This window comes from Podarcis erhardii (genome assembly GCF_964252035.2).
Source record: "Podarcis erhardii genome assembly, chromosome: 10".
NCBI classification, from domain to species: Eukaryota; Metazoa; Chordata; class Lepidosauria; order Squamata; family Lacertidae; genus Podarcis; species Podarcis erhardii.
This window is the reverse complement of record NC_138500.1, coordinates 41,362,762-41,377,782: the sequence shown is the minus strand read 5'-3', so window position 1 is coordinate 41,377,782 and position 15,021 is coordinate 41,362,762. Positions and strand designations below refer to the sequence as shown.

General features: G+C 42.5%; 1 protein-coding gene and 1 long non-coding RNA gene across 8 annotated transcripts in view; one reads left to right on the top strand and one right to left on the bottom strand.

Annotated features, from left to right (window-relative positions):
• Window positions 1–15,021, bottom strand: part of PPFIA2 (PTPRF interacting protein alpha 2) — a 266,876-nt gene that overhangs the window by 124,279 nt on the left and 127,576 nt on the right. For 5 of the 7 annotated variants that reach the window (XM_081878567.1, XM_081878560.1, XM_081878561.1 and 2 more), the window contains one exon: window positions 1,445–1,507. In XM_081878567.1, coding sequence (XP_081734693.1) covers window positions 1,445–1,507 — 63 coding nt within the window. Of the gene's footprint in view, window positions 1–1,444; window positions 1,508–4,052; window positions 4,385–15,021 lie in introns of those variants that run through there. The other 2 variants (XM_081878565.1, XM_081878563.1) reach the window with 2 other exon arrangements.
• On the top strand, window positions 6,715–12,266 carry LOC309350695. Its single transcript, XR_014160500.1, has 3 exons — window positions 6,715–6,831; window positions 11,505–11,653; window positions 11,751–12,266. It is a non-coding gene; the product is annotated as an uncharacterized lncRNA (long non-coding RNA).

Sequence of the window (15,021 nt, the reverse complement as noted above, 5' to 3'; positions counted from 1 at the left end):
ACCTCACTGTTTACCATTTTTTTCTCTATACCAATGTATGGGATTAACATGTATGCATATATGTGCCAGCTGAAGAATCTACTCTAAGAGGCAGTGATCTACCCCTTTTTGGGGGGTTCAGGTCAAAGTTGTTGAGTTTTTTTAGGGAGGAAAGCCCCCCTTTTGAGGAGGAAAATCCCATTGGGGAGGGTCAGGGCGAAGGAATAAATAAAGAAAAAAAAGTGCTCACAAGGCGATCACTAATGAAACAGCCAGCATTGCAACAAGAACTTTGTCTTCCGGTATCGTGATCTAGAGGATGGGGCGAGGGGGCAGGGCCAGATGGAGGAGCCAGTGATCGACCGCAATCTACCCAAACCTCCCTGGGATTGACCAGTAGATCAAGATCGACCTGTTGGACATCCCTGACCTATAGCATTGCCCTGCCAATAAAACCAAAGAGGCTGCTCCGATAGTGACTTCTATGGATGATTGAAATCTGCTTATTCAAATAACTGTCCTGTACATATGTAAATGATTCAAGAATATACAAATTTTTGTTATTGTTCCAGATTTTGACCGGTTTATTTATTTATATATATATATATATATATATATATATATATATATATATATATATAAAGTTCCTACGCAACTACGAAAGCAAATATATATATATATATATATATATATGTGTGTGTGTGTGCGCGCGCGCGTGTGTGTGTGTGTGTGTGTTGTGTGTATGCTGGGGTGGGAAGGAAACAGCAGGAAGCAGTCATTGAGTATCCCAGAGGCTACATCTGAGATGCTATATTTCAGTATATAAAAAAATTGTCCAGTAGCACCTTAAGAGACAAAGAAGTGTGCATGCACACGAAAGCTTATACCAAGAACAAACTTAGTTGGCCTCTCATGTGCTACTGGACATTTTTTATTTTTTTATATATATATTTTGACTGCGTCAGAACAACATGGCTACCTACCTGAATATTTCAGTATATGATAGATGCAAAGTTATTCATTTTCTGCAAGTGGCTGTTGTTGTTGGGGTGATAGCGGATTATGTAGAATGCAAAGACTGCTACTGTACTACAAGCTTATGAATAAGGTTTACCAAGAAAGAACAACTTTAGATCCTTGGGTGATCAAGCCAAGTTTAGAAGTTAAATAAACATGGCCTTGAGGTGCTGCACCCTTCGTTCCAAATGATGAGAGCACTGTGCTGGAAGGAAGCAGCTCTGAGAGAACTGTGGCAATGTAATCACAGACATTACTAGCAAAGCTGTCAAATTATAAGAGAAATGCTTTAACGGCAATTCAGTAACCAGCTTAGATCCTTCACTTGTAGTATAATACACAGCATGCCTGGAATGAACATGATGTCGTAAGATGACAGAAGAGCAAATTCACATAATGAGATTTTGCATTTATAATCAGACAAAAATCCAAGATATGTAGAACATACATTAGGGCAGGATATGGTCCTTTGAATGTTATTCTCAATGCTCGTACCAGCAGCAACCGTCATCTGAAAAAGTGTGCAACAGAGAGTCCACTGAATTGAAAGGATTTGCTTTAAAAACAACACACACATATAAATAATGTGACAGAAACATTAATGTATTTTCATTTCCACTCAACTGCGACAGTTAACCTTACTGCAACGTGTGTCTTAAAATCTCACATTGCAAATTTAAAATTATTGTAGATTAGCATAGTAAGAACATATTGCTGATTGTAGAGCAAACAGGTTATTATTGATTGAAAAATGCCAGAAAACCATTACTTGTATGCAATATCCTTATAGTTTAGTTCTGATGACTTTAGAGTAAACAGGGATGTGGGGTTTACTGTTCAAGGTCATGATCCCACAGAGGAGTTCTCCTGCACAAGGCCAACTGCAACAAATGGGAGTTGTGCAAGAACACCGCAAAGTCAGTATGTCGATCCCATTCAATTTTAGCAGTGCATGCACAAGAGAACATCTGCCTGGATTGTACCCCATATCCATGGCCATATCTGCACTATACATTTAAAGGGTCCTCATACCACTTGAAGCAGTCATGCATTCCCCCAGAGAATCCTGGGAGCTTTAGCTTGTTAAGGGTGCTGAGCTTTGTTAGAAGACCCTATTCCCCTCACAGAGCTGCAATTTACAGAGGTCTCTGGGAAGAGGAAGTGACTGCTAAACTACTTTGAGAACTGTAGGTCTGTGAGGGGAACAAAGAGCACCCTCAACAAACTACATTTCCCAGCATTCTTTGGGCAGGAAGTCACAGCTGATTACAGAGGTATGCTGCTGCTTGAAATGTACTACATAGTACAGATGGGGCTCAAATCAATGTGTGTTGCTATCAACATTCAAGACTATTCTGCACACAGTACTTGCTGACAACTCACACACTTAAGAGCATTATGAATCTTGAAGTCACACAAACACATCATGCCAAAATTTGTTATGCAACCATGTTTATTGGCTGAGCCAAGCCTTGCAGACGTTGAAATATATACAAATCATTTATATTTTGTTGTACTTTTTAGACATATTCATGAAAGGAATAAAATTTATAACACAATCATAATTATGCTTTCTCTACTTTACAAGATAAAATGCTTTTTTATTTGATGCAAACATTAAATTTTCATAACCTGGAACAAGTAGCTTTTGTCCACACATGCTTTAAAATGCTCTTTCTTTTTTATGTTACTGCTAAACTGTCTGGGCAGGAATTTACAATGCATTGGTGAAATTATTTCTTGCTGCTTGCAAAGGTTTAGAAATTTAGATCACGATCCGAGGGACTCTGCACAAATCTTAATTCCACCTCACTCCCGAGAGTTTTAGTCTCATAAGGCACATTCAAACTGCCCTTTAAACTCACTTGAGTTCAAACAAAACAGTCAGGATTTGGCACAATGAATATTTACAAAAAAGTGGGGTGCGGGAATACCACTATCAGCTCTTTTCCTTTCAAAATTTGCAAAACTGATTTTTCAAGTTTAAAGAGAAACACTCAGGGGGAAAATGTTACCCTGTGTTGACAGTGTGTATGTGTGCTTCTGGAGAATGGCTATACAGACTGTTGAGTACTTCCGCAGTTGTCCTGTCACAAAGTTTTATAGAAGACCTACAAAGAAATTATTGGACCTAACTTTCTCACATTCATTAATTTCAGTGCGTCTACTTAGTTGCAAACCACTCATAAGATTTAATCATTGAGCCACACGTATCAAGACTTCTCTTTTCCTTAGTGGAGGCTGCTCTAGAGTAAACCGTTTTAGACTTTAGCCCAAATGCCCTTTGACTAACAAGCATAAAGTGTACAGATAACATGCAGGCCTAACAATATCAACACTGTTTTGTTGTTGTTGTTGTTTTACCTTTTCAAGGTAAGATATATAAGCTTTGTTCCAAAAATCTGCCTAAAAATAAGCCCTATATACTCATCAGTATTATAGATAGGGATGAAATGTGGGGTGGAGGAGGGGCAGAGAGCTAAATTCAATATTATTTAGGAATGGACACTATTAAGTCCAGTTTGCTGGGAAAGTGAAGCACAATGTCACCACTTTATAAACTAAGCTCACATTAAACATGCAGGAGAATTCTTAAAAACTGGAAAGTCAACGAAGTTTTATAAGAACCATTTAAAAAGCAGACGGTAAACTGCTTTCCCAAAACTGTATGTTCACAATGAAAATATGTCATAATTGTAGCATGCCGTGGCCCCATCTGCACAATTAAAGCAGTACCATACAACTTGCCATGGAAACTGCTGTTTCTTTAGGACACTGAGAAGTTGCTAGAAGGTACCTATTCCTCTCTGCAATTCCCAGAGTGGTTTAGCAATAGATCCCTCTTCACAGGGAACTCTGGGAATTGTAGCTGGGAGTGGGGGAGGGGTAGAGATCTCCTAACAAGTCTCAGCATCCTTGATAAACTACAGTTCTGAAGATTCTTAGGGAGAAGCCATTATTGCTCAGAGTGGTCTGAAAGCACTTTAAATGTATACATCCATGTTTATAAAAGGGAGAGAGTGAGTATCTGTCACAGTAAACAGCAGCGGCCTTACCACGCTACGTGCAGAACAGCAGCCAGGATTCCAGATCTTGATTTTCTGTAGCCAGCCAGCCAGATCCATTGAACATACTCAGCTGCCATAGCACAAGCAATCATTTGCTCTACGTCAGCTAAAGCAGCCCTCTGGACTTGGCAAGTGGGACAGATGTGCCCAGCTCTGCTCAACTTGCTCTTCGACCCCCTTACACTAAGCAGTGATTGTTGGCTTTCAGGGCTCTACAGGGCATACGAGCGGCTGTTACTTTGGACCCCCTCCCCTCCCCTGTCTAGGCACCAAAAAAGATGGCTGGCAATCCTTGGCTGAAGGCAGATGTTGCATCAGTGCTGCAGAAGTGAGGTCACAGAGCTAATGCCAAGGGGTTATTGTGCCCTCAGCAACTGCATCACACCTGATTCTATTATTCTTTGCATGAGAAAAGTGGCAGAGTCATAACTTTCATTTTAACATTTCTAGAAATCTTTCCAAGAATACCGAAAATATCTCTTTTGTATATTCACTAGTGCATACATTTCATTCGTGTCACAATTTACTTTGAGGTCTGCCCCCCCCAGCAAATAAAGTAGGTCCTATCATTAATGATTTTGATAATACTGCATTAGTTTTACCCACTTATTAATGTCATTTTGTTCAGGATCCAACTAGTGCTTTAATTGATTCAGAAGGTTTATCCATGTCTAGGCCCTTACTCTCCATAGCAAAGTCCATTGGGTATGATTCAATGACTCTGTCTGTGTACAACACCACACACTGAGAGCATATTACTTCTCCCAAAGAACCCTGGTAACTGTAGTTTACTCCTCACAGAGCTACAATCTCCAGCACCCTTTTTAAAACTACAGTTCCCAAGATTTTTTTTTTTGGGGGGGTCATGTGATAATAGATGATTTAAATGAGTTTTAAATGTATGCCGTGCACACAGCCTGTGACCTAGAAGGCATCACAGCTGTACTTGTTGAAAACCAGAAAAGTAAACTACACACGTTATCAACCTTGACTTTGAATCCTTCAGATTCTTTTTCATGGCTTTTTAAACCAACAACAGCCAGAGAATACTGAATCCAGATCTGGAACTTGGCACAAGAAGACTTAATTTTTTGCCTCATGGCAGTTCCCCGCCCCAACCCCCCTTCTCCAAGCTACAATTTGCTTCAAATAGCAGCTTCAGGAAAGAGGAACATTTTCATCTACAGATCTCTATCGTGGTTCAGATCCAGACCAGGTCTTTCTGATCATTTAAAAAAAAGAAGGAAAAAAGTTCCAAGCACAGAATTCAAAGACATGGTTAATTTTGCATCTAAAGGTAAAGGGACCCCTGACATTAGGTCCAGTCGTGACCAACTCTGGGGTTGCAGTGCTCATCTCGCTTTATTGGCTGAGGGAGCTGGCGTACAGCTTCCGGGTTATGTGGCCAGCATGACTAAGCCGCTTCTGGTGAACCAGAGCAGCACACGGAAATGCCGTTTACCTTCCCACCGGAGCAGTACCTATTTATCTACTTGCACTTTGAGGTGCTTTCGAACTGCTAGGTTGGCAGGAGCAGGGACTGAGCAACGGGAGCTAACCCCAACACGGGGATTCGAACCGCCGACCTTCTGATCGGCAAGTCCTAGGCTCTGTAGTTTAACCCACAGCGCCACCTGCATCCCTAATTTTGCATCTAGTTTGAACCTACAGATCCTACGGATGTATCTGATGCTCTCATATGCATTTGAGCATCATTTCTAATTCTTTGGCCTCTGCCTGTGATCTGTTCATGTTTACTAGAAAATAATTCTTACTGGAGGTACTTCCATATTAGCGTGCTAAGGAGCACAAATTGAGTCTCTCTCTTTTTTAAAAAAGGTATGCAGATAGTTTCCCCAGTGAAAATTATATAGATGACATATTTCCAGAGCTCCTTTAACTAGAATAAAAAATAAGCACAGTACTTGAAGATTCATTTTATATGTTCCATGCACAATGCTCAGAATGACCCTTCATTTGGTGAATGAAGTGATTTATACGGCCCACTCTCTTCAGGTCCATCAAAGTTGCCTTTGTGACTGTCACCTTATCTATAAAAGTCAGCTTGTTCTATGTAGACATTGATCTTTTGTTGTTAAGAGTACTGAATCAAACAGCCAGCTTTTATTTCTGTCGCCTTTTAAAAAGATTGATTTGGCTGTTGGCTTTGCCCCTATCATCCTTAGCCAGCCAATTTCGCCTTATAGCATCATTCTGAAACCATTTACCTGGGAAGCTTACCACCAAAACCAGTCAGATCACTGTCTAGTAGGCTGTTGTCAATATTCCATGTTAGTGTCTTTCCACATGGGTCAATCGATGTGCACCTTCCTCCAGAATATTTTAGGCCAGGCCTCCTCAACCTCAACCCTCCAGATGTTTCGAGACTACAAGTCCCATCATCCCTGACCAGTGGTCCTGCTAGTTAGGGATCATGGGAGTTGTAGGCCAAAAACATCTGGAAGGCTGAGGTTGAGGAAGCCTGCTTTAGACATTCTGCCATCATATACATTTATGTGTGGTAATCTTCTGTCCTCTGACTCCACAGTCCTCAACCATTTAAAGGTCTCCTACATCCTCAAAAGATTCCATCCTTTCTGCTCCACATTCTTAGAACTACTTCTAAGAACCCCTGTCTGATTCCAAACCTCTTACTTAGGGGGACACCAACCAAGTCCCCACAGGTGCCACTGTGCCTGCCAATACCACCTAAGGTGACTATGAAATGTCTCAGTCAATATCCCTTCAGAAATCCACAATACACAAGGTAATGTTTGCCCTTCTTGTTCAGTTCCTGTTTGCACTTCCTCAGCCTCTCCAACACTGAACATGCCTGCTTAAGGATGCCCATATTTCATACCCATATGTCACCATTGGACACCCTCCTTCCTTTCCATTCCAAACAGAGGAGAGGTGCAAAGAGCTTATCTCAGAGAGTGAACACAGGAGTTGCTGATGAATGCAGCAGCTAGACTGGTGACTGGGAGCCAATATCATATAACACCAGTCCTGAAAGATCTTCGTTGGCTCCCAGTATGTTTACAAGCACAATTCAAAGTGTTGGTGCTGACCTTTAAAGCTCTAAACGGCCTCAGTCCAGTATACCTGAAGGAGCATCTCCACCCCCATTGTGCAGCCTGGACACTGAGGTCCAGCGCCGAGGGCCTTCTGGTGGTTCCCTTGCTGCAAGGTTACAGGGAATCAGGCAGAGGGCCTTCTCAGTAGTGGTGCCTGCCCTGTGGAATGCCCTCCCAGCAGATGTCAAGGCAATAAGCAACTATTTTACTTTTAAAAGACAACTGAATGCGGCCCTGTTTAGGGAAGTTTTAAATGTTTGATGCTGTATTGTTTTTAATATTTGGTTGGAAGCCGCCCAGAGTGGCTGGGGAAACCCAGTCAGATGGGCAGGGTATAAACAATAAATTATTATAATATTATTATGATGTTGATACTTTTTTTACCCATCAATGGGGCAGCTGATGGGGGGAGGAATGCTTGCATCATCTTGTACTCTTCTTTCTCCTCCCCTCTCTCCTTCATCCTATCCCTCTCCCTTTCCAGTTTGGTGGTCCCTGTGTTATACAAACTTGCCCAGTTTAACCCGGCTTCTCCTTAGCTTCCCTTCCAGCATTGCTTCTCCTATGCTAATCCTTATCTTATTCTCCAAAGATACTTATGAGACACCCACAGTCCTTACAGCTTGGCTGCAACACCTTCCCCTCCTGCCATTTTCCCTGGTGGTAGAAAATATGCATAGAATACAGTGGCTGCTCGGGTTGCAAATGTGATCTGTGTGGGAAGCATGTTTGCAACCTGCAGTGTTCACAACCCGCAGCGCCATGTCTGTGCACGTGCAGGTTGCGATTCGGCGCTTGTGTGCATGCGCAAAGCGCAATTTAGTGTTTCTGCACACGCGTGAGCACCGAAACCCAGAAGTAACCCGTTCCAGTACTTCCAGGTTTGGCGTGGTGCGCAACCCGAAAACGCACAGCCTGAAGCCGAGGTATGACTGTACTGTAAAACAAGCAAATGCATGCAAGTATCTTGCTTTGCACTGTATATTCTGGTCACAAAAAGTAAGCTTCCCAGGTCCTTTTTATCCGCATAAATATCCTCCATGCTACTCTCTCCCATCTGATTTGTCCTGTGTCCCTATATGGTTTCTTACAACAGAAACATGGAAAACTTTAGTGTCTGTCATCCCCATACTTTCAAAATCACAAGGCTTCGAATCAGTACTTAGTCAGAGGTAAGAACGTGATACAAGATTGATGCTTATGATTCAGAGGAAGACTTTTCTTGGAGACCTCCCAAGAAACTATCCACGCTTATGCCCACATAAAAAACTGATCTACAAAAAGACTGACTGCATTAATTAGGCAATACTACATATATTTCCATATTGGTATTGGGGGGGAGGGCAAAACAAAAGCTGCCTTGAAAAAAATAAGAAAAACTGCAACTTTTAATAAAGTTGCGACAGAGCATTCTGTCCTTTGAAGTGTTAGCTTGATGGCTATACAGAGAGGGGCTCATAAAATGATGGCAGAAAACATGTGGTAATTAACTCGACATGCACAAGGTCATATCCAACACTGCTGCTCAGCTAGCGCAGCAGACATCAACTTGCACATAGAATTTTTCCTCTTCTGCTGCTTCCCATACACCTCAAAATCAGGAGGACCCTTCAGAGCCGATTTTGAATGAGTGTGGGGAAAGGAGAAGTCCAGTGGTGCAAGTTGGACTCCACAAATGTAGTATTAGATACAACCTACAGCCTCCCTCTCTCCCCCACTCCCCGTTCAATAAGTTATTTTTGTGGCATATCCCCAACAAGTATCTATCCAACCATTTAGCGGAGATCAAACTCTGCATTCCCCACTTGTAGGCAACAGACGGCTAGACTTAGCTTACGCATTATAGGATAGTAGCCCTGATGTAAAAAAAACTGAACCAATGTTTCACTCCCGTAAAAGAAAAGTAAAAACAGAGCCAAACAAAAACACTTTTGCTTTAAGACAATGTCTAGTTCTACATCTTTGATAGGCAGTAGCCCTATTCACAAATTACTTGTGTGTAGGGCATCTGCATTCTGAAGTAAATAATAACTTCTAGTGGTCATAGACTGAGGTATGCTTCAAAATTCACAATCACAAATTGTTAATTCTGTGTTGGATTGTCTTCTATTGACTAATAATCAGAATGCTGCTCCTAAAATAAAATTATGTACCCGTACAAAAATGGATTGAAATTTACAATAAGCTAAACAGTAATACATTCAAAATGAACAGCCCAAATACATGCTATATACATAGATAGATATAGCTGGATATGCTTTCAATGCCACCATCAAAAACTTTCCTTTAATACATCCCTCAGAAATGCTGTGATTCAGGTACATAACATGTAGGTGGGGAGCTTTCTTCCCTTTTCCTTCTCATCACAAAAGAAGGTTAGAAACAACAACAAAATGTCAAAACACTGAAATAACTCACTACTCAAATGTCAACAACCAAGCAAGAATGTTGATACTGTCACACACACAAAAAGGTGTCAAAGGAACAAATACGCAAGAACAACAATTGATAAAATCTAAGCATGTATCAATACCACCTCCATCAACAGCTTCAAAAGTCAATGAGTGACAGCACCACTCATGCCTACCCACAACACAGAGCCATCCCTGTCTCTTCAGCATAAGTCACCACAGCCCACCATCTCCCATTAATAGCCCCAAAGATTCCCTCTTATAAGAACAGGGAGACTTAAGAATAGGAATGTTTCTAGCCTAGATCCACTTCTGGTTCATCTAAGTCTTCATTTCAGCCTTGCAGATCCGTAACACCATGCCCTGATCCTTATACAGCAATGTTTCCTGACTCTGCCTGTATCATAAAAGAAGTCAAGCTGTTGGTCCAGGCACTGTGGGGGCCTGTGTCTATTCTTCTTCTATCCTGTAATCCTGCATCTTCACACAGTTGTACCTTGGCACTTGTACGTTTTGGCTCCCAAACACCACAAACCTGGAAGTGAGTGTTCTGGTTTGCAAACGTTCTTTGGAACTCGAACGTCCGGCGTGGCTTCAGTGGCTTCCGATTGGCTGCAGGAGCTTCCTGCAGCCAGTCAGAAGCCATGCCTTGGTTTCTGAACATTTTGGAAGTTGAACAGACTTCCGGAACGGATTCCATTCGGCTTCCAAGGTATGACTATTTCAAATCACAAAGCCATTTTGCATTTCAACCATGTTTTGATGATGTATACAGACACAAATTTATTTTGAACCTATATTGGAACTCGGTGTTTCTAGCAAATTCCCTGGAATTCAGGTAACTAAGGTGCAGGGCAATATCCCCCACTACATACGACAACTTTGGTTTAAAAAAATCTCAAATGTCATACCCTTGTGGTTCCATGTGTGGACAAACAAGTAACATTTGATTAATGAAACATACAGGCCTGTTAACTCTTCTGCTCAAACTCTTCTGCTACCAGATAGGCTTTTTATGAAAGTTGGAGAAACCCCACTTGCCACCTGAGGGAGGTCCTATAATTTGGCACTACTCGTAATGCCTTGTGTGCCCTTGTCTTCTACGAGTTATAGATTTGGAACGCCTGTCTCCTACTGATTGTACATGATCCTAAAAACCCCCACAAAAAACCCACCACACTCAAATAACAGCCCTCAAGCATCAAACATTTTGATGCCTTTGAAGTATAACAACAATCCTTACTTACGAAAGGCATTTGTATTTGTCAAACATGAAGTTAGTTGGAAATAAGTCACAGAAGGGATTCATGCTATCTATCATGGTTACTTGTTTCTTGACAGCCGACACAATTTTCCCAGTATAATTTTGCATCTTGTTCCACAGATATTGCTGTGGGAGAAGGGGGAGGTGTGGGAGGGAAGGAAGCTAGGGAGAGGTGCAAAGAGAAATACAAGTTTAATATGGGGGAGAAAGGGGATGGGTCAGATAAGAGAGTTCTGTCAACTTTAGCAGAAACAGAGACAGCACAAAACCTTCACAAGAGACCGTGATAGCCACTAACTTGGATGACTTTAAAAGAGAGAATAAGACATATTTGTGAAGGATTATCCATGGCTACTAGCCACAATTGCTATTTCTATCTCCATGTTTTGCCTTTGACTGCTGGTTGCTGGGACAGATGCAGTTACATTTTGTCTCTGCTTGGAGGTTTCCCATGAGCATCTGGCTGGCTGCTGTGGAAACAGAGACCTGGGTTAGATGGGTCTTTGGGCTGATTGAGCAGGTCTTTTCTTACATTCTTACATTCTTATCATTCATGGAGAAAACAGGTTGATGCGAGGCTAGGACACAAACAACTTTGATTGAAGGACTGGGCAGGAAGCAGAAAAAGTGAGGGAAAGGGAGACAAAGCAGAACCCTTATAAGATCTCAGGGTCCTTTCTGATTCTAGGCTACATCTTCTCCCTCTGCTTAACCCAGAAGACCTGGCTTCTTTCCGTTTCATAAAAAAACCAAGAAGTTCACCTCATCACAGGCGCTAGGCACCAAATGTGATCTCTTCAAATTGGTCAAAACAAGGAAGCAGTAAAAGTGTGGAAGGTATGGCAGTGGAAGGAGCAGGAAACAAGAGGGAGGAAATGGGGCAGAAGGCCTTGCAGGACCAGACTTGGGAGCAATTCTTTCTTCGCCATTTCAGGTGCATCACAATGAAACTGGTAACATCTTAACATGATGCGAGTGATCTTTACACAGGGAAGTATATTTGATCACTCACTAATGTGCCCTTTAAGCAGCTTAATTTGCTCTGGTTTAGCATTTTCTTAACAGAGGGACACCACCAGACTGTTGAGCAACCCCACAAATGAGTGGATTAATTTGTAAATATGGAGATCAGAAAGGAAAATCAAAGAAAGGATAACCCCACCTGCTGGTAGCTGTGTTCACACACTGCCCATCTAATGAGCCAATGCATGGTATTCTGAGAAAAAGAAGGTTTCCTTCCACCAGCTGTTAGTTCAGCTAGTGACACAGGAGCCACAGATGAGGCTTTCAGGGAATGGTGCACAGTTTCCTGACACACACACACACACACACACACACACTTGGAGAAGAAAAAAATGGATGCTGATTTTTCATTACTGCTGCTTCACATTATTGAGTTTGCAAAGGTGGCAGCAGCGGCAGCAAAGCTGCTGCTTTTATTATTTTTTTATCTCATAAAATCTATATACCACTAGATTGTATTTTTTATATTGGAAAAAAACCCTCAATGATTAAAAAGTTTAACTCAGCCTTTGCTAATATGGTGCCTCCAAGATGTCTTGAACTACAACTCCAATCGGTGCCAACCAGCACAGCCATGTTGGCTGGGCTTGATGGGAGTAGCAGTCCAAAGGAGATAACCAGGTAAGTGAAGCCCGGGTTAACTACAGCTATTGAGAACAGGCCAATGGGAGGAGGCAGCAACAACAGCAGCAGCAGCAGCTTCTTCCTCTCCAAAATCAAAGTGTGGGAGAACATGTCAGTTCTTCTCTATCTGTCTCCTCATTGTTCCAGTTACAGATAGGTAGCCGTGTTGGTCTGCCATAGTCAAAACAAAACAAATTCCTTCCAGTAGCACCTTAAAGACCAACTAAGTCAGTTCTTGGTATGAGCTTTCGTGTGCATGCACACGAAAAGTGTGTATCTGAAGAAGTGTGCATGCACACGAAAGCTCATACCAAGAACTGACTTAGTTGGTCTTTAAGGTGCTACTTAGTTGGTCTTTAAGGTGCTACTTAGTTGGTCTTTAAGGTGCTACTGGAAGGAATTTGTTTTGTTTTGTCTCCTCATTGGTTTCTGGAAGTGAAAAGAGACTGATAATGGAAGGGAACCTCTCCCTGCTATCTCATCCTTAATTAAGGTGGCCAGGTGCAATGGAAGGAAGATATTATGAAGCTTTAACACTTGGGTAGAAGAATGGAATTTCAATTGATGTAACTTGCATGACATTCTTTTTTAAAAAAGAGACCCCTTCCTTTTATGCAAGTATATATAAAGTAGTATGGGTTTTCCCCCCTCTCTTGTACATTCCAAAAAAAGGTATTAGGCTTTCTGGGGCTCGGCTTCAATGAATCATTGTCTTGATAAATTAGAGTGTTCAAGGGGCTTTGTCAAAGGTGTTGAGTTTTGATCGGGAGAAGCACACAACCAGCTCTCTCTGTGTTATGGGGGCTTTTATCTTTTTTGCAACAGCAGTTCCTTCACACAGCATAAGCATCTTTTCAGAAACTCAGAGGAAACTTCAAAAGGTGTTGCAGTGCAGCACAGGAAGGGGGTGGGGGTTATATTGTACCATAAAAAGACACCTTATGCCCTCAAGTCTTTCAGTTTCCTGAAATAGATTAAGAAAAAGTCACAAGGGTCAACAAGGTAGCCCCATGGCTCAATGATTGGTCCTGCTGACTGGAAAGGAGGGGTCAAAAAAAGGTGGCATGCTCTAAAAAAACCAGTCCATTAACTGAGAATGAAAAATCATTTTAGGGTTAAACTCTATAAGCACAGAATCACAGAAAAGAGTTGGAGAGTTGGAAGGGACCCCGAGGCTCATCTAGTCCAACCCCCTGCAATGCAGGAATCTCAACTAAAGCATCCATGACAAATGGCCATCCAACCTCTGCTTATAAACCTCAAAGGAAGGAGAGTCCACAACCTCTCATGGGAGTTCATTCCACTGTTGAAACAGCTCTTACTGTCATAAAGTTCTTCCGGATGTTTAGCCGGAATCTCCATTCTTGTAACTTGAATCCACTGTAAGTTCATAGGGAGTCAGCCCTACTGAAGACTGTGGAACTTAATAGGTAAAGGTAAAGGGACCCTGACCGTTAGGTTCAGTTGCGGATGACTCTGGGGTTGCAGTGCTCATCTTGCTTTACTGGCCGAGGGAGGTGGTGTACAGCTTCTGGGTCATGTGGCTAGCATGACTAAGCCGCTTCTGGTGAACCAGAGCAGCACATGGAAATGCCGTTTACTTTCCCACCAGAGCAGTGCCTATTTATCTACTTGCACTTTGACGTGCTTTCGAACTGCTAGATTGGCAGGAGCAGGGACTGAGCAACGGGAGCTCACCCCGTCGTGGGGATTCGAACCGCCGACCTTCTGATCAGCAAGCTCTAGGCTCAGTGGTTTAACCCACAGCGCCACCTGTGCCCCTACATCTTACATCTGAGTAAATAGGCATTGGATTGTGCTGTCATAAGAACATAGATGTAAGAACAGAAGAAGAGTTCTGCTGGATCAGACCAAGGGCCTATTTAATCTAATTCCCACACTGGCCAAGCAGATGCTTAAGGGAAGCCCATATGCAGAACCTGAATGCAACAACACCCTCCCCACTTGCGATTATCAGGAAATGGCATCCACTATTGGATGGTAACCATTTATTTTGAGAAAGAGAGAGATTCCTTTCCAGCAGGCCTTTCCTAGTCCTGTGCTGCCAGACACAGCAGAGCTCTGTGGAAGGAGAAGCCAGCCGACCAGTCAAGTCTCAGAGGGGTACTTGCCTGGAGGCAGAGTCCATATACAAGGTCCAGTCCAGTCCTAAGGTCAAGACAACCTCAGTTCACCTAGTCAGACGATCTGAGGGTAAAGAAAGCCAAGGGTCCAAGGTCGCAAGAAGCAGCAAGGTCTGCTCAGGAACGACGACAAATATTGTTTCCAGCAACTGATTGAGGCTGGAAACCCTGCTTAAGAAAGCTGGAGCCAGCTGGTTCTCATCAGGAGCAAGAAGGCTGATCAGCAGCAGGTGGAGTTGCCTTGCCTTCTGCTCCTTCAGGCTGCTGCTCAGCAGGTGAAGCCAACTCCTGGCCCATGACAAGCCCATTGACTCAGGTAAGAGAGATCCTTCTTACATACTTCCATTTGGAGAGCTCGCTATTTATACCTGCCCTCCATTCCTGTCCCTTAACCCATTGATTATTCATCTCTCC